Genomic DNA, 22,133 nt, shown 5'->3' with positions numbered 1-22,133 from the left:
CCCTTTCAAACGTAATTGCGGACATCATGTCTTTTGTTGTGGTTTTATCTACCAACGATACCGTACAAATAAATTTGTACTTTACATTAGAATTAAATTGATCTGATTCCATCGTTAATTCCACTTTTATCGTACACATCTGCTTCCATTACAAAGTTATTATAAATTGATATAAAACCAGCGGAAGTTAAACAATACAAATTGCACGTATTTATTCAGTCCTTGCGAAAAATACAATAAATAGGTCGTTAGTTTATTTAAATCGACAGGATGGAATGACATACAGTTCACATTATTATTTATTGTGAATTGGGAAGAATAGATAGGACCATCAATTATTGTTGAGTATAACACAATAGTTTTTGTATTTTTTATTTATATTTCAAACTTTAAAATGTATGAGTGTTTGTACTCTTTTGTGAAATAATTATATTGGTATACGGGGTATACCTACCTAAGTACCGGGTACCTACCGTGAAATGCGTTGTATCATAAACCCCACAATACATACGTAGGTATGCCTACATATTATGGACTTATTGAATAAATTTTACTTTTTACACACTTTAAAAATCTTTTAATTAGTATTGTAAGTATTGGATATGTGTAACGTTCTGGTGTACTGTATAATTATCTGCTTGGTATGGAATACACTTAAGGTCGGGAGTATTCAGTAAATTCTTTAGTTTGTCAAAGATTATGTGTACGTTATTATCATAAGATAATTTAAATTAATATCTTTCAGGACATACGTTCGTTTTATCAGAGTCTATGAGTTATTCTAACGATGGAAGCGTCTGGAAGTGAGCTCCCTACCTAGGGATCGGCTATCATCGGCTGTACTCGTAACCATTCGGGTACAACCGACATGCTATCTCTGTCAGATGGTATAAGTATCGCCATCTATGGAATTAACCTTATAGCTGCATTAACTATATAATAATAACTTATCTGTGATCTACACACTCTACCGAAATCTGGTGGGCGGTATCGAAACTTCAAACAAATAACACGTATATTAATAATATAGAAAATGTTTTTTTCCTTATCCACCAAACTAGGAAATGTTCGCATTTAACTTGGTTTAACTAATATATTTATAGGTTAATTAATTAATGTGTGTATCTACTACAATTCATTCTCTTCACTTAATTACGTTTACAAAATAATTGAATAAATAATACTGCTACGTCAGCGCTCGCAAAATCATCGAGAGTAAAAGACACGCTGAAAATCGATATTTTTTAATAAAATCGATATAAAAACTTTTAAATTCATGGCGCACGAATACTAATTTGTGATTGTTGTAGCGGTAACATTGTGAATAGTATTCCTAAACGAATATATTCCAGACGCATTGAATTACGCATGATCTAAGTGGTGCCAAATTCACTTTCCTTCAAGGCGCTTCGCGCATGCGTCGATAATGCACGGGATGAATTATATTTCTGCACTGCTCTTAGACGTCTCGCTCATGTCACCGTTTCGTCTAGCCGAGTTGTCTCGATACCGCCCGATGATGTTTCCTTAGTATAGTAAAACAAAGTTTTATGTTATTTTTTGCATGTTGGAATATGTTCGACCCGTTTGCGCTTGCGCGGGAGTCTTGTATAAGAAGATAGGTTAAATAATGACCTGGCGGGAATTATGACTGGATCGTACTTTCGTATAACAATATATACATATAGTTTTACAGTATCCCACACAGGAGCCCCGAGGAAAATAATTTCCCTTAGGGCCTATGTCATCTTTGGGGATGCTGTGTGGAGGGTCTTTTAAAGAAACCGAAGAAGAGGAAGATCTGGGAAGGATAAAGGTATGAGGAATAGAAATCTAGGGATCAGTTTGTCCAGGAGTAACGGACTAATGATCTTCCTGATGAACTCGTGCACCCATACTAAATCACCAAAGCAGCAAACAACTTGGGGTGACCTATGGCAGAGGTGTTGATTATCCAATAAATGGTTCCCGGGGCGGCGGTACCTAAACCCATCTCCCAAAATTAAACTATGAATGGGGCACAGATATCGTTGTAAGTTATCTGAAGAATGAAGCACTGAATTTGCACAAATGCACACGGAGAAAAATGAGTACGGCTTTTTCAACAAAATTCTGTTAAAAATGTGACTTCTTGACCATTTCCTAAAATATATACAGGGTGTCCGGAAACTCGTAGTACAAGCGGGAAACTGGTGAATCTACATCACATTTGGAGTCGATTTTGTAGTATATTTTTTTTTATTTGAGCTTTCGTTATCGAGTAAATCGAGTTTGAAGTTGATTTTTTTTTATTATTTTTTTTTTTTTTTAATCAAATTCTTATAAATTATTACTGAAGATCAAAGTACCCAACTAATTAAAACTATTTGAAAGTAAAACAAATGAAGAAACTCGGATTTGAAGCATTATTTTGAAATCACCCTTCATTTAACCCGGTGTAATCATAAAATATTTCTGCTCTGCAGGGTTAAAACATCTGTTATTCAACCCTAAACACCAGAAAAAACTTTAACCCTAAAATAGCCGAAAAATATTTTTTTTTGGTTTTTTTTTTTTTTTTTTGAAAATGCTCAAATCAAAAAACTTTATGTTTTTTTGGGTTCCCCATGTGGTGTAGATTCTCCAGTTTCCCGCTTGTACTACGAGTTTCCGGACACCGTGTATATATCTGAACATGTGTTTACGCAGGTGGCATCGTACAAATAAATATAATGGACGAATGCGAAAGTATAATAATTTTTAAGAACACGTGTTCCAACTTCCTCATAACATATTCGTGCTTTACTGATAGTTTGTTACGAAATTTGTCATTTCATTCGTTATAGGCCTCCAGTTCCATTTTTAACAGGAAAACGAATAATTTGACCAGATTTATAATAAATTAACAATATTTCATTTCATTAATTGAAAAGGTAGCTGCCAAAAATATGGGAAAATTTTGTTACAAAATGATATTGTTAATTCTACGTTTGAAATATGAGAACGAGAAATGTGACGTTTGATAAATAGGTCCCAATGGTCCAATGGTTAAGACAAGAGATCCTGGGTACGATTCCTAGTTGTGACCGTTATCTTTTTTATTTTCTGTGTCTTGTTCTGTTTCACGTTTCGTTTAGATTTATTCGAATTATCTTCTTTTTCAATGATAATTATAATTCCTTTGTGATGATTGCTGTGGTACAGAGAAATTTTGATTTTAGACCTATGGGGAGGGTTCAATTCGTAAATTTGTAATCTACACGACGTTGAAATTTCATGTTGTTTACAAATGTGTCATGTTACTTATTATAGCATACTGAGGACAGAACTTTTAGAATTCTTGGATACTACCGAATAGCACCGAAGACCTAAAGCCGTCAACTTGTTGATATTTTACATACAATTAATGGCACAACAGTGCTACGGCACTGCCATTAGAATTTTGAGTTGTGCAGAATTTTTTCTCCTGCGACGTCACGAGATGCAATTGTGTAGGTTTTACACATCGCCCGAAAACATTTCTTATGAATTGATTACAAAACATCGACATTTCTCTACTATAGATAAATATAATATGCATGTAAAAATATATATATATATATATATATATATATATATATATATATAAACCTTTCAGAAAAAAATCTCTAATTGATAGTTAAAATTCTATCAGGATCCGTTGCGTAGCTTAGAAGAAATAAGCGCACAAACAGATGGACGCGGATAGTGACTTTATTTTATACTATTCAATTAATTAAAGATTTTCAACGAAAAATATATAACCTCACTCAGAATAATCCTTTTAATAAAAAAAATAAATAACCTCACTCAGAATAATCCTCTTAGTAAAAAAAATATTCCCGATTTTGGGGAATTTACTAGGTCGGCGAATATTCTCGGGTGCACATCGCTATAGGTAATATAGAATTTCCCGATATACAACATATAATAAAACTTACATATTCAGACTCGGCGTTTGTTGATCCATTTGAATAAATGTCATTTAAAACTTATGTATTTAGACTCGGCGTTTGTTGATCCATTTTAATAAATGTTATTTAAAACTTATGCATTCAGACTCGAAGTTTGTTGATCCATATGAATAAATGTTATTTAAGCCATAATATTTTTAAATATTGAAGACAATATTACAATTTGAGGTTTTACTCAATAAAGTTATTCCGAAAAATAAACATAATATTTTTACTCAAGTTCCTTGTAACGATATCCACTGGTGTTTTACGTGTTTACGTTAGTGTATTATATTATATATTTTATACACAAAGTTTTCATAGTTATCCATTATAATTTGCCCCATTGGTGTATTCAAATTTTGCAAGTAAGCAACAAAATAGAACCCGTGCCTGGTTTTGACCGATCAAATATTTGCTCAAAAAAAATATATATCTGGCTCATTAGTTTTAGCATTCATTGTGATTTTTCAAACAATATGGTTGATTTTAACAAATCATCATTATTTCGTATTCGGGTCAATTAATACACAAAACTGATGACATGTTTTTTTATTCGGCACAGCGTTGCGCAACATATTGTCGAAACATTATATGAAAATGCTGAAGTCTTCAGTCATTCGTCAAATTCAGTCATCGCAGATCGGCTGGATGCTCTCACAATTTAAAATAAAATATATCTCATTGTTATAGTAAACCTTGCATTCATTGTGTGAATTCATTATTAGTTTATGTATTTGATCTTAGTTTCGAATCATTTTTACATCAGTGGACGAGACTTTCATAGGATACAGACAATAGTGCAATCATTTGGTCTTTTCTATCAGTGGTATTGTGATATGTCTTAGATAAATGTTGGAAAGTGGTTGTTCAGTGTGGGCTGCAGAGTGATTGTACAAACAGGACTTGTTGGTGGAATACAGGTTCGCTAACATCCTATTAAAACTTTTGTCTACAAGTCAATTAGAATCAATGTAATCTTTATTGATTATTTTGGCTAGTAATGAAATCTAACCATTTTCTCAAACTTCACAGGGAGAAAAATGATTATTGCTAATTTACTAATAATCTCTTCAAATTATGTAATTTATTACGATGAATTATGAGAAAACCTGTTAATTAATTCGTTAGAAGCCTGTAATCCCGTTTTTAACTGGATCACAAATAATATTAAGAGATTCTTAATAAATTAGCTATGCCCATTTTACTCAGTGCATAATTGACTATAACTATTTTACATTGAAACAAAAATTCTGTATTTCAAATTTTTATTAAGCTCTTCCGTAAATAACATTACTTTCTATTATTGATAGTGTCTTTATTGTTTGGTTTTGTGGTTAATTTATTGTACCACATTATACGTAAAATCAATATTAGAAGTCTATCAATTTAATTTATTTAATCAACGTAGTAAAGCTTAGGACGGGTTGTTTCTGAGAATTTGAACAATTCATCAAATTTCAACGTTCATTTTCAAGTTCTGTGAAAGATTTTTTCAAGTTCTGTTTTTATTTCAGTTTTGTCAAGCAACTAGCCTACAATGATATAATAACAGAACTTGAATAAGTCTTTCACGGAATCCGAAAATGAACGTTGAAATTTGATGAATTGTTCAAATTCTCCGAAACAACCCGTCCTTAATACTTAGGACGGATAGTTTCGCAGAATTGGAATAGTTCATAAAATTTTTAAAGTTAAAATTCATGTTCTGTAAAGTTTCTATTCAAATTCTGTATTCATTTCAGTTCTGTGGAACAGCTGACCCAAAGTAATGATAACAGAACATGAACATTAACTTTGAAATTTGATGATTTGTTCAAATTCTGTTAAACAACCCGATCTTAGGACGGGTTGTTTCGGAGAATTTGAACAATTCATCAAATTTCAACGTTCATTTCCGGGTTCTGTGAAAGTCCTATTCAAGTTCTGTTATTATATCATTATAGGCTAGTTGCTTGACAAAACTGAAATTAAAACAGAACTTGAAAATATCTTTTACAGACCTTGAAAATGAATGTTGAACTTTGATGAATTGTTCAAATTCTCCGAAACAACCCGTCCTTAGATATCTATATTTAAAAAAAGATTTCATAATTGCTAAATGAAAATATACTTCATTAAGTTGACTGCTTTACACCATACTTTTTTTACGATCCCCAAATCGGAACCCAAACGAAAAATTTTCGCTCTACAGAATCATTATTTTCATACTTACGATTTCAGATAGATAGTTGCCATTAAAGAAGAAATAATATTTTGAGATGATACTAAATCGTCAAAAATAGCAACACCTTGAACATAACCATAGATCACAATCATGAAATCATTCTTTTCTGTCGTTTGCAAGCTTTGTCAGGTGCTTTGACATTTCCCAATCGAAGTTTTTGTCTACCCGTTAGTTCTTGAACCTGTCATAATGATTTTTGTAGTTATCTACACCTTGGACAAATTGCCTACCTGATCATCGTATCTTGATCGTTACGATAGTCGTATAATAAATTAGGTGGAATTACCAAACACAGCAGCGCAGATGCCAAAGCAACAGCTCCATAAATAAACCAATCACAACAGCTCTTACAACCCTGTTTCCATAAAATAACCACTCACCCTGTTTTTGTTCATCAATTAAAAAGTAAATTACAATATAAATTTAACACACATTCTTTATTTTATAAGTTAACTGTACGTATGTAAAGTTCTACTGTATTACTTCCTCAAAACAAAATGTAAATTCATCAAACACACACGCGAAATTTAGAATATGTAACAGTTATTAAAGTTCGCAATCAATAATAAATACACATTAAAGTTAATCCTTAAACTTTTTATAAACACAAAATGAATAAAATGCAACATTTTTACGTAATATCGTTAAGTGAAACAATGATATATGGCAGAAACAAAATATCAAACATACACGCGAAATTCACAATACCTGACAGTAATACACATTCACAATCGGTAATAAATTGATATTGTAGTCTTTTCACTAATATTTTAAATATAAAACTGAATACACATGCACCATTTTAACGTAATGTAGTTAGTAAAACAGTGACAAGTGGCAGACGTCAAATAATGTCCGCTATTTTAAATGTACGAAAATCGGTTATACCAACACACTTCTATCACGGTACCAACTACCAGAATAGAACACGTCCATTTTTTCATCTCAATTAGACAAACTGGATGAAAAAATGTGTCATGTAAAACGGCCCTTAGAATTATTCCTTCATTATTATTATTTGTTATTTCAACGTGTTTTTACAAAACAATGCATCACTGTTGCGTATGAAGCAATACAATCAACTATTTGAGACTGCCAAAAATATAATCTTTTGATAAACGTAATCTTTAAAATGAGTACATACACCTTATCAATTCAATTTTTAAAGATGCAATCTTATAAACCTACCTTTGTATTAAGGATTACCTACCTGTAAGGCAGGGGTGGGGAAACGTACGGCTCGCAAGCAATTCAAAGCAGTCTGATACACTTACTCCAAGCATTTCAATGGTTTATTTATTGAGGAGGGTGCCTCCATAGAATTGCACCAGTCATTGATCTCCCTCTTTGCCGAAATTAGACACGCCTTGGTTTTTGAGACTTTGAAACAGACCAGGCATGAACCTTCTCGAGGTGGTGGTCAACTTTTCGTCTCAAAACTTCCCGAGCTTTTCGGACATCATAAGTGGAGGGGGGCTTCGTTAAAAAGATAACCCTCGTAAACGGTGCTGTCGTCAGCGTAGCAATTAATTGGTGTACATTCAACCTGATCGTTGATGCGCAACAAAAATCAGCGTCGGTGACAGCACAGATCCTTGTGGCACCCCCGCATTGATTTGGTGCAGAGAAGAAAAAGAGCCGTCAACTACGGTTTGAATTTTCTTTCCTTTGTGAATGTTCGCAATCCAACTATGCAGGGTTAGATGGATCCCATGCGATGGAAACGTTTGAGTTCCCCCAAAACGTTCCAAGTACCGCCCCCAAATATGCCTAATATATCCGAGCAGATCGCCACCCGATCGGTTTCGTCAAACTCCATATTTCCGATTGCTTGAAAAACCATTCACATTTTCCGAGTACAATTATTATATATTAATTAAACTAGGCTGGTGACTTATGCGCAGATTCGTCCTTAATGTGATACAATACCCTGATAACGGGTATTGTGAAATCTTACATGTTTCTACAAGCATTCCTAGGGATTAATAAACACAGGACCTTACAATAAAATATCTTATTTAAAACTGTTTGTAAATTTTATAAAACGTTTTTCAACTATAAGATGAGTGAGAAGCACCAAATTTTATTTTTCTAGACGATGAATTAGTAAATTCCCGAGGAATCCCTCTAGAAACATTAGAGATTTTATGAATGTATTCATAAGAATTAATTAATATATGCCATTCGGAAAGCTCCAATTTCTGGCCAACTAAACTCGTCCGTATGTTACTTCAATACTCTGTGGCATACGTAATTGTATTTGTGTGCGCTTCGGCAAGGACTTACAACGTATTGTTTAGTTTCCCAACAAGTTTCGGCTGGTAAGGTTGTTTGTTTTGCAGCCCGACGCTTCAGTGATTTCTTTTACGTATTTTTTTTTATTAAATCAATCGATTACTTTAAAACATATTAGTGAAATTTTTTTCTTTTTATAATTTGATTTCTTCCACAAGTAAGTAAAGGTTTTTTTCGGATGCTTCACCAATATAAAAAATAATTTATTTTGTTTAAATAATTTGTTTTTTAAATGTACATTTCTAGCTGGAGACTTATTTGTGAACATGTAGTTACCCATCGATTCATTTTTTTATTCGAAGAATTCAGGTGTGATACGCAGGTGATACTACAAAAGGTTCCCCACCCCTGCTTTAAGGTGATACAGATTTACTAATCAGCCTTCAGATTAATCTGTAGCTAACTGATTAATTATATTAATCATAGGAACAATGTGCAAATTCATTATTACTTATGCGATAATATTTACAATCATAATAACAGTTATATCAGCGCTTAAAGATGTATTAAATTAGCACAAGTGTTTGGGCTAGCGAGATATACCCAATTAATATTATAGATTTGAATAGTAACCAATGTGGCTACCGAATTAGTACCTATTGGTTTTAGCGCATTTAGCACGTGCTATACCATTACCATTTGATTTTTTTCATAATTATAGTGACACAGTTCCGCATATGAAATTAAACAAAAAATGGTTAGATTTTTGGATCTCTCATTGACTGATAGTGTAACACGAGTACTACAGGTCCTACCTAAATATACATAAGGTCAGTAAAAACATTATAACGCATTATTTAGGTGTGAATTATTGAGGTGAATTCTATCAGGTATATGTATTTCACTTGCCACTGACAACGACTCAAAAGTATCTCTAATATTAATAGTTGGGATAGATGAGGCCGCCATTCAACTTTTTGTTCCTAATTTAAAGCGTTTATTACTTACCATTCGTTACCTTGAGAATAATATATCAACGTACGTAGGTACAGGTGAATTACGTACGACCCACGTCGTAATATCTTTAGTTGTTATCCGTGGACTTTTCACACTATTTAATATTAGCATATTTTTTGGTTCTAAGTAATTTCAAAGAACTGTGATCAATAAATTTGGATTGGACCGAAGGTGTTGACTTAGTACCTACCTATTAAGTTATTAAGTAGTAATACTTAAATAACAATCCTGTTAAAAAAAAGTGACAGCATGCGCACTTATTGATAAAATTTTTGTCATACAGAATATATCGAGAACACGTGTTCTTTTCCTAATAGATATCATTAAGGAAAGCTATAATATAAGTATATCAGTATTTATATGAACACGTGTTCCGCGATCTTCATAAAGCGTTTGCTTTTGACTGATACTTTATTAGTAACTCTTTCAATTCATTCGTAATAGACCCGCAGCCCCATTTTAAACAGGAAAACGAATAATTTTAAAAAAATCAACAGTATTTCAATCAGTAAGTTTTCTCGGTGTAAATACAAAGGCGAGGTGATATTCAGCTTTATCTTTTATGCTATCTGTCCTGATGAATGAAGATAAATTAGAATATATCAATAAATAACTTTAAAAATTGATGTACACAGAGTTAATATGCAATCTTTTTTTTAAATAGTGTTGTTTGTCGTTATTATGATTTTGATCAAGTTAAGTTTTGACCAAACTCTCGTTAATATTATTAAGAATTGTTTTTTTTTCTTGTACCTGATAATAATTCACTTTGTTAAAAATATTATTATTTATTTCACACTAACTTTATGAGATGAATCGCGTGCCTTCTATTTGTAACAGTTCATTTCCAAGGATAACAAATCGAATTACAACAATATAAACACGCAAAGCATTAATAATAGCAAGTTTCGTGTTGAAGAATTAGCGCCGTTTATCATTAATCACTATGAAATGGATATGCAGCTTGACAGCCATGTCATATTCAATAAATGTCATACTTACATACAAACATACTTACATAGAAACACACTTACATGCAAACATACTTACATACAAACATATTTGCATACAAACATACTTACATACAAACATACTTACATATAAACATACTTACATACAAACATACTTACATGCAAACATACTTACATACAAACATACAAATATACTGTAAAACGGGGATAAAGAAAATTTTCCGGTGGGCTGAAGTTTTATACGACTCTAAAAATAAGTTTTTTTTGGGTTGTGAAGATTCAGAAGTCCACACGGAGAAAAATGAAAATGCTGATTTATTGAAAATCTTTTTAAATTATTAGTCATTCTATTAAAAGCGGCCCTATAAGCCGCTTCCTTATAAAGTGTTGGTAAATTCGTAATAATATCGGAACAGATGTTCGTCTTAATATAACAGAACGAACTACAAAATTAATTAAGCTTGTATAAACACGTGTTCGGACATCATGAAAAAACATTGGTATTTTACGTGAAGTTTTTTAGAATACCTATCAATTAATTCGTTAAATTCGTACAATCCCATTTTTAATATTAATACGAATAATTTAAAGAGATTTTTAATAAATATTCAATATTTTTTTATAAAGAAGTTTTCTTCAAGAATTATATTGTAAAGTACGGAAGTTAAGCTACTTGCGCTTATACAGGGTGTCCGGAAACTCGTAGTACAAGCGGGAAACTGGTGAATCTACATCACATTTGGAGTCGATTTTGTAGTATATTTTTTTTTGATTTGAGCTTTCGTTATAGAGTAAATCGAGTTGGAAGTTGATTTTTTTTTAATTTTTTTTTTTTTTTTTTAATCAAATTCTTATAAATTATTACTGAAGATCAAAGTACCCAACTAATTAAAACTATTTGAAAGTAAAACAAATGAAGAAACTCGGATTTGAAGCATTATTTTGAAATCACCCTTCATTTAATCCGGGGTAATCATAAAATATTTCTGCTCTGCAGGGTTAAAACATCTGTTGTTCAACCCTAAACACCAGAAAAAACTTTAACCCTAAAATAGCCGAAAAATATTTTTTTTTGGTTTTTTTTTTTTTTATGAAAATGCTCAAATCAAAAAACTTTATGTTTTTTTGGGTTCCCCATGTGGTGTAGATTCTCCAGTTTCCCGCTTGTACTACGAGTTTCCGGACACCGTGTATAATTTAGCAAAAAAATGTAATTTGTTTATTCGATGATAATACCCTTAAATTTTTTTAAATAAACCTCTTTCAACGTAAGTACCTACTGAAAATGTGCCATGATCTACCAAAATGTACCTACGTGTGTAGGGAGCAACCAAAGATATTAGAAGAACGAGATGTGCTATGCACAGTTCGTACTGAGTGGAATTGTTTTGCCGAGTGTCGCCGGTTTTGTTCACCAATACTACTGCACACCTTCGCTTGCGCTAAGGTATCCGCACTAATACATAGAACAGATTTCTGTGCGTACACGTCCCGATACCGTTCAAAGTACCCTAATTAGGTAGTACTCCGGCTACGGTCCGGCGGCCAACATAGCATATCTCGTTCTTCTAATATCTTTGGGAGCAACAAACCACTGGATTGTTTGTCGAATTTGGTAGATAGGTACTCCTCAAATAAATTGCAGCTTATAGATTGTAATCCCCTTTGAAAATATTATTCTGGTGTTTACATAATTCACAAAAAGTTCTACGAGGAGAAAAATAAGTATTACTAATCTTTTTGTTTATTGTTGTCAAGTTTTATTTATAGAACACCATTTTTTGTTAAATATGATTTAAGAACCATTTTTTGTTGTAAATTTAGTAAAAATATTATTGAATAGATAAAAGAAAAACCAAATATTAAGAATCTCTTCAAATTATAAGTGATCCGGTAGAAACGAGATTGCAGGCCGTTACCTGATAACTTTTAGTAAATTCTTAATATATCGGAACACGTGTTCACCGTCGCACCGAAATTATTAGAAATAAATTTTGTTCTGTTTTTCGAAATGTTATACACGGAGAAAAATTAGTATTGTAATTTATCAAGAATCTCTTCAAATTATTGGTAATCCGGTTTAAAACGGGATTGCAGATCGGTCCTTGAGAAAATTTTAATAAATGTATCGGAACACGTGTTCATGCCCATGCATTTGCCTTGATGAAATATAATGACGAAATGCAAAAATATTAGGATATTGTGATAATATATTCGTATTTTACTAAAAGTTTATCAGGAAACCTATTAATTCCTGGAATATAGTTTTTAACCGATTTACCAATAATTTGAGGAGATTCTTAATAAGCTAGCAATACTAGGTAATAACAATAGTAGGTAGTAACAAGTGTCTTATTAAAAAAAATATATATACATATATTATTTGGCTCTGAAAACATGCTTAAAAATGGGTCTGTACTTCCTACTTCGGCCGACTGCAAAATTAAGTGTGTTAAGCTTTAACCTAATATTATTATTAAGTAGGTACGTAGATACTTTGGAATACCTGCCTATTTACTTTCTGAAATAAATATTTTAGAAAATACAATACATTATCCTTATTCAAAAATTTTCCATTGTTGAAATGTCAAAAATAAAAGCTAAGGAGGTGGTTTTGGTGAGTTTTCATGGACTATTTTTAAACACAGTTTAGATCATTTGCGAAATTTTAAGGAAAGATGATCAGTGATAGGAGGAAGAGATTATGAGATTGTCAGTAATATGTTGTGAAAATGAGGCAATACGTTCAATTTTAAGATAGTAAATAAGACGATACAGAAACGTGTGGTTTGTACCTACTCAGGGCCGGCGCATGCGGGCGCAATTGGAGCATTCCGCTCCGGGCGCCGAATTGGCAAGGTACCCATAATATCAACACTTAACAATCCTAAAACATCGCCGAAATTATTTATCATTAAAACGGCGCTACACAAAAATATAAACCATTCGAATATTATTAGTATTGCTGAATCATTCAAATCCTGTTAAAAATGTGATATTAGGCCATTTCCTAATAAACTCTTAGTACTTTCATAATTTATCGGAACACGTTTTCATTCAATTGCGTTTATCCCGTTATTGTATAGAGACGAAATGGGAAAATATTAGAATTTTCATGTTTTAATGATGGTTTATTAAGAATTCTGTCAATTCATTTGTTAAAGGCTTGAAGTCTAATTGTTAACAGGAATAAGAATAATTTGAAAAGCTTTTTAATAAATTGGCAATATTTTTGTTATTAATGGGTTTTCTCCGTGTACCTAAGCGTCTGACAAGGACCATATTTGCCTTAGGAGAGTTTCGGTTATTTGGCGGTAGGAGATTTTCAAATAGGTTATACGTGACCCGGGAATGTTTGTCTCTCTTTAAAATATATACATATGAATACCTACTTCAATATATTAATTTTTAATAAAACAAAACCACAACGGCGTCCTAAAAATGCATTTGTGTTGATACGGGGTCGATTCTCGACGCATTACACAAATGTACAGGGTTTTCCAATAAGAGGTGTTATTTTGATATTCAATCGTAAAAGATCAATGGTTTCGTTGCTTGTGTGGCACGTAGCGCCGTCTTGTTTAAAAGAAAACGCTGTCCAATCCAATATCTAATTCCGGTCATAAAAAAATCATTAATCATCTCTCGAAAGCGCAATCCATTCACTGTAACTGTTGCTCCAGCCTCATTTTCGAAAAAGTAAGGTCCAATGACTCCGCCGGACCATAAACCGCACCAAACAGTCACACGTTGAGTATAGAAAGGCTTTACAACAATGACTCTTGGGTTTTCCGATCCCCAGATGCGACAATTTTGCTTGTTGACGAAGCCACCGAGGTGGAAATGGGCCTCATCACTCAAGATGATTTGCATTTGATTCACTCAAGTGAATTTTAATAATTTCAATGCGTTGTTGAAGCATGTATCGTTCCATTTTTATTAATGGCGTAGTTTTTACTTGTCAAATGTCAAAAAATGACAGCTTCAAAAGTAACATCTACTGAAATAGCGGGCTATTCAAAATAACACCTCTTATTGGAAAATCCTGTATATATTATGTTGGAATGTGATCTTGTTATTTCATAAGCTTGTGTGTTACCACTATATTGTGACGTAGATTGCCAAGTTTGGTGACTTTTATTATTTTTTTTTACGGTTGTCACAATTGACACAACAGAAATTTTTCCAATATTTTTTTTTAATTTCTTTAAGGTTAATGAACAGATAAAAACATTTAATGGTTAATTTCGATTATCACCTAACTCAAATGGATATACTCGTAGGTATTTTGATGGAATGATTTTGTCCCCTTAATACGAACAATTGTTTTGTGATAATAATAATAATAAATAATAATTGGATGACTTGTATAGTGCCGTTTTTGTGCAAAATCACCTCAAGGGCGCTGTACAAATTATAATATAATATACTTCTACAGTGATCTATGTTATTAGTATTACTAACTATTTGTGGAGATAATATACAGTACAATACTTACCTGGTAGGTCTATATACAAAATCTAGACGTAACTTTTTTGCACGTTTAAATAACATTCGTGTCAATTACTTTTCTTTGCCAACGATACGAAAATTGTCTGTAATTACAATGTGTAATATATTAGTGTATATGTTTTTAAATTATGTGAATATTTGAAATGGGGCCCTGTTCATATTGGGAATCAAAAATCTCTCAGCGCCTTTCTATGACAAATGATAACTGCAGTTTGACAATGGTGATTATTAATTTTTGACAATTTTATCCACGATTTTGGGTGAATATAAGACTGAAATATAAAAAGGATATAAAAGAGTTGGAAGAATCAGAACAAATCCCGTTTTGACTCGACCACTTTGCATTTCATCTGTCTATAAATTTGTTTGTGCGTTTCGTGTCCAGTCAATCCTGTCAAGATGGTAGCCGTGTTTGATAGTACATTTTTATCCCGCCAAATTATTTTTACTCACCTTTTGGTCTGCTGTTTGTTCCGTTGGATTGGATAGCAAACGATTTGTCTGAAATATATTATTATTTTTGTGTGTTGTTCTAATAATAACGTGTTTTGTTATTGTAGGATGCCCGCACTCCGGGTTCTGGGAAGGAAATGGCTGGCTGCATCAGATGACCTGGTGTTCCCCAGTATCTTCGAGTTCCTCTTCAGACTTGTGTGGTAAGGAGAACAGAAATTCATTCTTCGTCTAATTAAAATAATTCAATGATTGATAAATGAGGTAATCTTGAAAAACACATCTTCATTTTTTACTAAAAATGTACATAAAATAAACAAGATGTACCCAAAATAGACGAAATGTACCGAAAATAAACAAAATGTACATAAAATAGACAAAATATACCTAAACTAGACATAATGTACCTAAAATAGACAAAATGTACCTAAAATTTATAAAAAAAAAGTGGGTGTGTCAAGCCTACGCAAGACAGAAGTGAAACTTCTTTTGTTAAACCGTATGAACCACAATCAATTACGTATTTCACTCGTATTACACTCACGACGCAGTATACTAACCAAGCAGCTGATGCTTGGCGTGGCGCAGTTCGCTGGTGTCTGAGAGAGAGGAAAGAAGAGAAGAGAGAGAACGTTCGTGAGCGGCTCCCCCACCTCAACAAGCGCATATGGTGAGAGAGGGACAGTGAACGGTGAGCGGTGGTGGGGGTACCCGCATTTTCGTGTCGATCCTGACTCGGTTTTACTCCGTCCCCGAATTACGCGCCTAAAGAAGTTTCACTTCAACATCTACATTTTCTACTGAAAATGTACCTAAAATAGACAAAAGATATATTTTTATTTTAGAAAACCAACAGTTTACCGTCTAACTAGATTTTTACATGCCCGTTCAAAGTTTGTGTGGTAAAGCCGGGGCTCAATTCTGGTTTAAGACCGTTTTAACCAAACAAACTCCATGATCATAAGTTAAGTTTTTCACTGTTCTGACCTTATGCGCCGCGTAATATTTACACCACTTGTTTTGGTAACGCTGATAGTGTTTTACAATGTTTATTGAAATACGTATAATTATTAAACCAATAAGAGGTTTTCACTAATGAATTCCATGATTTTATTAAATAATAGTAATAATATTCAATAATTAAAAATATACACAGGTTCGACATTTGTATTTAACTGGATAAATAAAGTAAATAAATAAATTTACATGTCAAAAATGCATAATTTTTCTATATTCTATAATGCATAAATATGAAAAAGCTAATCAAAGTCGAGGGTATCGACAAAAACGCAATGTATAAACTTTGGCGAAATGCCATTTTCTTGTACGGCTTTATTTATATGCTTATAATTTATAACCTATTTGCAAAAATATGAACATTTAAAAAGGTGTCTCATGTTTTTTTCATCCAGAAACCTTAAAATTTTCGAAGTTGGTTTTTTTTAATGACGATTTTTCACTGCCTTTATTAAAATGTCAATGAAAAAATGAAAATGAATTTAAATGCAATTTTTATAATTATTGTATGTTATTTAATCAACATCAATATAAATTATCATCATCAAGTATTAGACTGCTCCAGAGCCAGTTAAGTCATCGGAGTAATAAGTTTTCAGCTTTAGAGCACTCTTTCACAATAGAATTACTAAAATTTGAAATACATTCTAAACTCAAACATTGACATTTTTTCGGATTCACTGCCCAAATTCAAAAGTGGCATCATGTCAATAATATAAACTATTCAATGCGCATACATATACATACACACATTCACGCACAGACACACATACCTATATACTGCACACGTCACCTGGTAATTAAGGAATAAACATACTACTTACTCAGAGATTACAAGGAAACCTATCATAGGTACCCAACAAGAAATATCTAATTCCTGTATATTTGTGATCACTGTAACTAATGTAATGTTTGTTTCTATAATATCAAATAAATTAAATAAATTACACAATACGCATCTTACACCTATGCAAAATGTGCTATCATGTTAACGCAAGTCGACTGCTAATTATTATCAGTCCTTAAGAGACAGTAATGACTGGTAATGTGCAAAAAATTTAAAAAAAATTATAAATTAATGATTTATTTGTTCTGTCCTAACTCTGTTAGGATTATAACCAAACCAATAGCTGTATTATGTTAACAAACCATGAAAAGTATTACAAACATACACAGAGCGCAGTGATAAAAATGATATGATGGTAGTTTTACCTTCGATTTTATGTATTTTAGTGCTTTTCCTTGTTCTCCATGTGTCAACATTCGGACAACCTTGTTGTGTCCATCGCCAGAGCAGATCAGGTTACATCTATGACCACTTCAAGGCTATTAGATTTAGGAGAAAGCGCAAAAATGAAATAAAATGGCCATGATAAACTGCAATCACACCATGCTGTGCCTATCCTCAAATACATAACAATATAATATGACGTTGTTATTAACAACGTTATGACGTTTAAACATTTCATTACAATGTCGTCGGTATCATAACAAATCAATGTTCAATTCCGCCTCTTTGCATAATCCTCCATCGTTGGCATAATATTTTATAAATTTATTCAATTGGTAGGGGAGAGATTGGTATGAAGGGGCCACTTTTTTCAACACGTTAAACACTTTTTCATGAAAAGTATGCAGCCAACAAGATATATACTTACTAAGCTAAAATTTACTTAACAAAGTTCATTTCTAATCTTTTCAAAATGCTAATATTGTTTAGTTTTTAAAAGATCCAAATTTGGCTCTTTCATTACTAGTGTGTAATGAAACTGTGAAGTATTGGAAAAGACGGGTTGATGATAAATATAAATAATTACCCTCAAACTCACTGAATCAATGAATTATGTGTTATATGAGTAAGGTGGGGGAGTGCCTGGTAAACAAACACGGCTAAAGCTATTTCAAGTAACGTTTCAATTCTGAATGGTGGTCTTACACCAGGGCGAAACTTAAAATATCTTCAAAATAACGTCAATTAATTACAAAAAAAATTATTTGAGCACGCTGGAATTTCAACCCGCAACCTTTGAATTGCTAGTCGAGAGTAACTCGTTCGAGAACAAATCGCAAGTAGGTAGGTTGGCGGCTTCTCTATTATTCTAGATAGGTAGATGCAGCGTTCATTCGCCGTCCTACTCGTAGGTTCCAATGTGATGCGCGTCGCATGTAATGAATTTATAGAACCTACTATCTATCGCTACAAATGTTTATTTTCTGATTTACACACATATCAACTGCCTCAATTAATATGTGTGTACATTTTATTCATCAATTACTCATCAATTTTATGTAAAAAATAGCCTCAAATAAAATGTTTATTTTCTGACCCTCATACGTACTAAACGCCTATCCATATTATATGAAATATAGCGTCAAATCAAATGTTTATTTTCGCAAGGCAGACACGAGTTGTCTGTTACATTTTTCTTAACACCAATTTTAATATTTTATTATTCGCATGTATCTCATAGTTGATAATGACAGTAAAACATTTATGTAAAGGAAGTTATACCGCCAAAAACCTTTTTTTTAATTAGGTAATTATTAAATATGACCAATTTATTTCTTCAAATGTTGTGCATGAATGGAAGTCAATAAAAAGTGTTATTATGTAGATTAGGTAACTGTCAAGGCAACTTGCAAATCGAAGCCTCGACCTTTGGTTCCGTGGACAAATGCATAATTGACTCCCACTCGGCCATCAAATTCACCTTCCATATTGCTTAGTTAAATCATATTATAATTTCGTCACAAAAATGTTCAAAGTCTAAACGTATCCTGAAAGTATTACTATAAATAAATCTATTATTAACATGATCATTTTGAAACAAATTTTATTTAATTTTTACATTTTTAGTTTTTCAAATCATGAATCGTCTTCGTACCAAAATTAGAGTGGTGTTTCCAGGCGATTTATATTTAATGAGCGTGTTATTTGTAATGGCATCTTAAGTAAAAAAATCCTTTTATAAATTTTACAGATTTTTCCTAAACATTATTTATAATTTTAAAAAAAAGATAAATACATGTGCTACTCAGTTATTGGTAGACATAATGTAAAAATGGTATCCATTTGAATTTAGAAAAAACGATTTCAAAACGATGAAAAAACCAGAAACATGAAATTACATAAATGTATTAAGACCTCATTCCTCTGCTAATTTATACAGGTGATTACTGTTTAGGAACGTTCCTGACTTAATGTAACCAGCTATTCTTGAAATAATTCGGAAAAAAAATGTTTTTAAGAAATTTAGGTTTTCCCTTATTTTCATAATTTTACAGGAAAACAATATTATCCTATTCCAATTGCTAATATTGGAAATATCCACAGTATTACGGCAACAAGGTCCTTCTAAATAGTTACCCAATAAAAAAGTCTTAATTATCCGAGTTTTTTTCTCATGACCTCTCAATGAATTGTTCGTTTCTATTTATTAATAGTGGTTATATTAGGTACATTCATTTAATTCTTAATGACATTAATATTTTATTAGTGATTTGCAAACTTACTTGTTAGTATTTTTTTCTATAAAGTCAAAATGCGATACCACATATGCGCAGAATATGCTGATAAACATTTACAAAGCGAGGGCAACCCGTGAAAAAAGTTTTTAGGTCAATATCAATAGTGTATTTTTATAAATTTAGAGCAGTAAATTCGTAATATATGTAAAATAACATTTTAAATTGATTATAATAGTTTTGTTCAACTGTTCTTTTATTCCATTATAATTCTATTTTGTGAAAATTATGAAGAAAAAAACTTGTATAAAGCATAAAGGAAAACTCTAAAAAAATATATATCAGAAAGATTAAAATCTATTCATATTAATTACAAAAAATGTTTGACACCACTGATATGTGTCTTGTGCTTAAAGAGTTGCTCTAGAATTTGTTGAGAAAACATTTTGACAATAAAATATTTCAAATCGTAATTCAAACAAGAATTTATACTAAAATTGGTGAATAATAATATATCTTTCTCTAAAATATTTATATTTAATTATGTATTAAAATTCAAAATTCAAAAAAACATTTATTGCACAAAAATACAGAGTACAAATGGTATAGCTTATAGGTTACATCCTATTTCTTCCAGCTAACCCAACAAATACACATTATATTACATTTTTATATCTAGTATAAACCTTTTAACAACTTATTTCTATGACATTAAGGACATTTTACAATACATCTAAACTTATTCATAGTATTTAGGCATAGCCCACGTAAAGCAGCAAAGCATTAAAAATCTTAAATCCTTTGAAATAGAGATTATTTTGGGATAAATTTAACACAGTTTATACTGAAACTTAATTAACTTTAACTTGAAAAATTAACTGGAAAATAGAAACAGGTTTGCAACAGTTTGGTGTATATACCTGCCTAAAACGTGCAGATATATACACCAATTGTCACCTAACTATTAAGATAGAAGAATATAGATATTGAGGGGAAACAACTCCAGGAAAATAAAAAAAAGTATAATTTGTTTGGTTTCCGATAATAACGAATAAAAATTAAGTTTGAATGTTGTTTTTTTCGTTTTTTTTTCATTCCATATAAATATTTCTTAAATGGATTGATGAGGTCTTGATGGTAAATATGGCAATACTAGAGTAGGGAGGACAGTTTGGAGATACTTAAGAAAGACACGGAGGAGATAATGATAAAGTTTTTCGAAATCATATAGACATCTTCAATAGCGTCAGCACTCCGAGCTTCAAGGCACTTATACACAGAAAAAAATGATTAATGCCAATTTATTAAAAATCTCTTAAAATGATTGGTTATTTGGTTAAAAACGGGATTGCAGTCCCTTAACGAACGAATCAATAGGTTTCCTGATAAAGTTTTAGTAAAATACGAATATCACGAATCACGATGTCGGAACCCGTGTTCATAAAACTCCTAATATTTTCACATTTCGTCATCATATATCATGAAGGCAAATGCATGTGCATGAACACGTGTTCCGATATTTTAGGAATTTACTAATAGTTTATCAGCAAACGGTCTGCAATCCCGTTTTCAACCGGATTACCAACAATATGAAAAGATTTTTAATAAATAAGTAATCCTTGTGGAGACAAATTGAGGAATCACGTAAAAAACATATCTACCTGAAGACAGCGTGAAAATAATAGACATTCACTTCGCTGTGCTTTGATTACACTTAACTAATTTGGAAACTAATAATGTGCTTGTTTTAAGTGTGCGATAATATAAACTTAAAACGACAGTAAAAAACAATATCTATGGTACTTTTTAGCTCTTGTGCGTTTTTCAGGTTTCGTTTTTATCCACGCGTTCATATAATAAAATAGCATCAACTTGAAAACTACGTCTCTACAACTACCACAAGCCACAAATAATAACGGTCGGGAAAAGAATAATGTTCAGGAACTGAACGTGTTTCATATATATATATAACTCTTTTACATTAACAAGTGTAAAACATTATTATTTATTTATGTTTATATTATTCCGATGCTATGTTTTTTTTCCTGATAGCAATCATGCTTTTTATTGCATGTCATTATCATTAGGCTCGCTAGCCTGATGTTTCCTGTTACCTTTACATAAAAAGGGGTTGTATCGAAGTTAATATGATAAATAATATACTTGATATTTTATTATGATCCAATAGATATCGTATAACTAACCCATTTATAAATTAATCAAATTTTTATAGCCTGGTATTCCGATTAATCAAAAAAAACGCCAATAAAAAACAAAATTCATTCC

At 31.8% G+C, this 22,133-nt stretch overlaps 1 protein-coding gene across 1 annotated transcript in view; it reads left to right on the top strand.

Moving 5' to 3' along the window:
* Positions 1-22,133, top strand: part of LOC149421660 (diacylglycerol lipase-beta-like) — a 100,845-nt gene that overhangs the window by 52,567 nt on the left and 26,145 nt on the right. The window contains exon 2 of the mRNA XM_089634967.1: positions 15,473-15,568. Within this exon, the coding sequence (XP_089491093.1) occupies positions 15,474-15,568 (95 nt within the window). The 5' untranslated portion in view covers position 15,473. The remainder of the gene's footprint in view (positions 1-15,472; positions 15,569-22,133) is intronic.

This window comes from Hesperophylax consimilis, chromosome 8 (assembly GCF_061612785.1).
Source record: "Hesperophylax consimilis isolate HC1 chromosome 8, BYU_Hcon_1.0, whole genome shotgun sequence".
NCBI classification, from domain to species: domain Eukaryota; kingdom Metazoa; phylum Arthropoda; class Insecta; order Trichoptera; family Limnephilidae; genus Hesperophylax; species Hesperophylax consimilis.
This window is presented reverse-complemented; position numbering and strand designations above follow the sequence as displayed.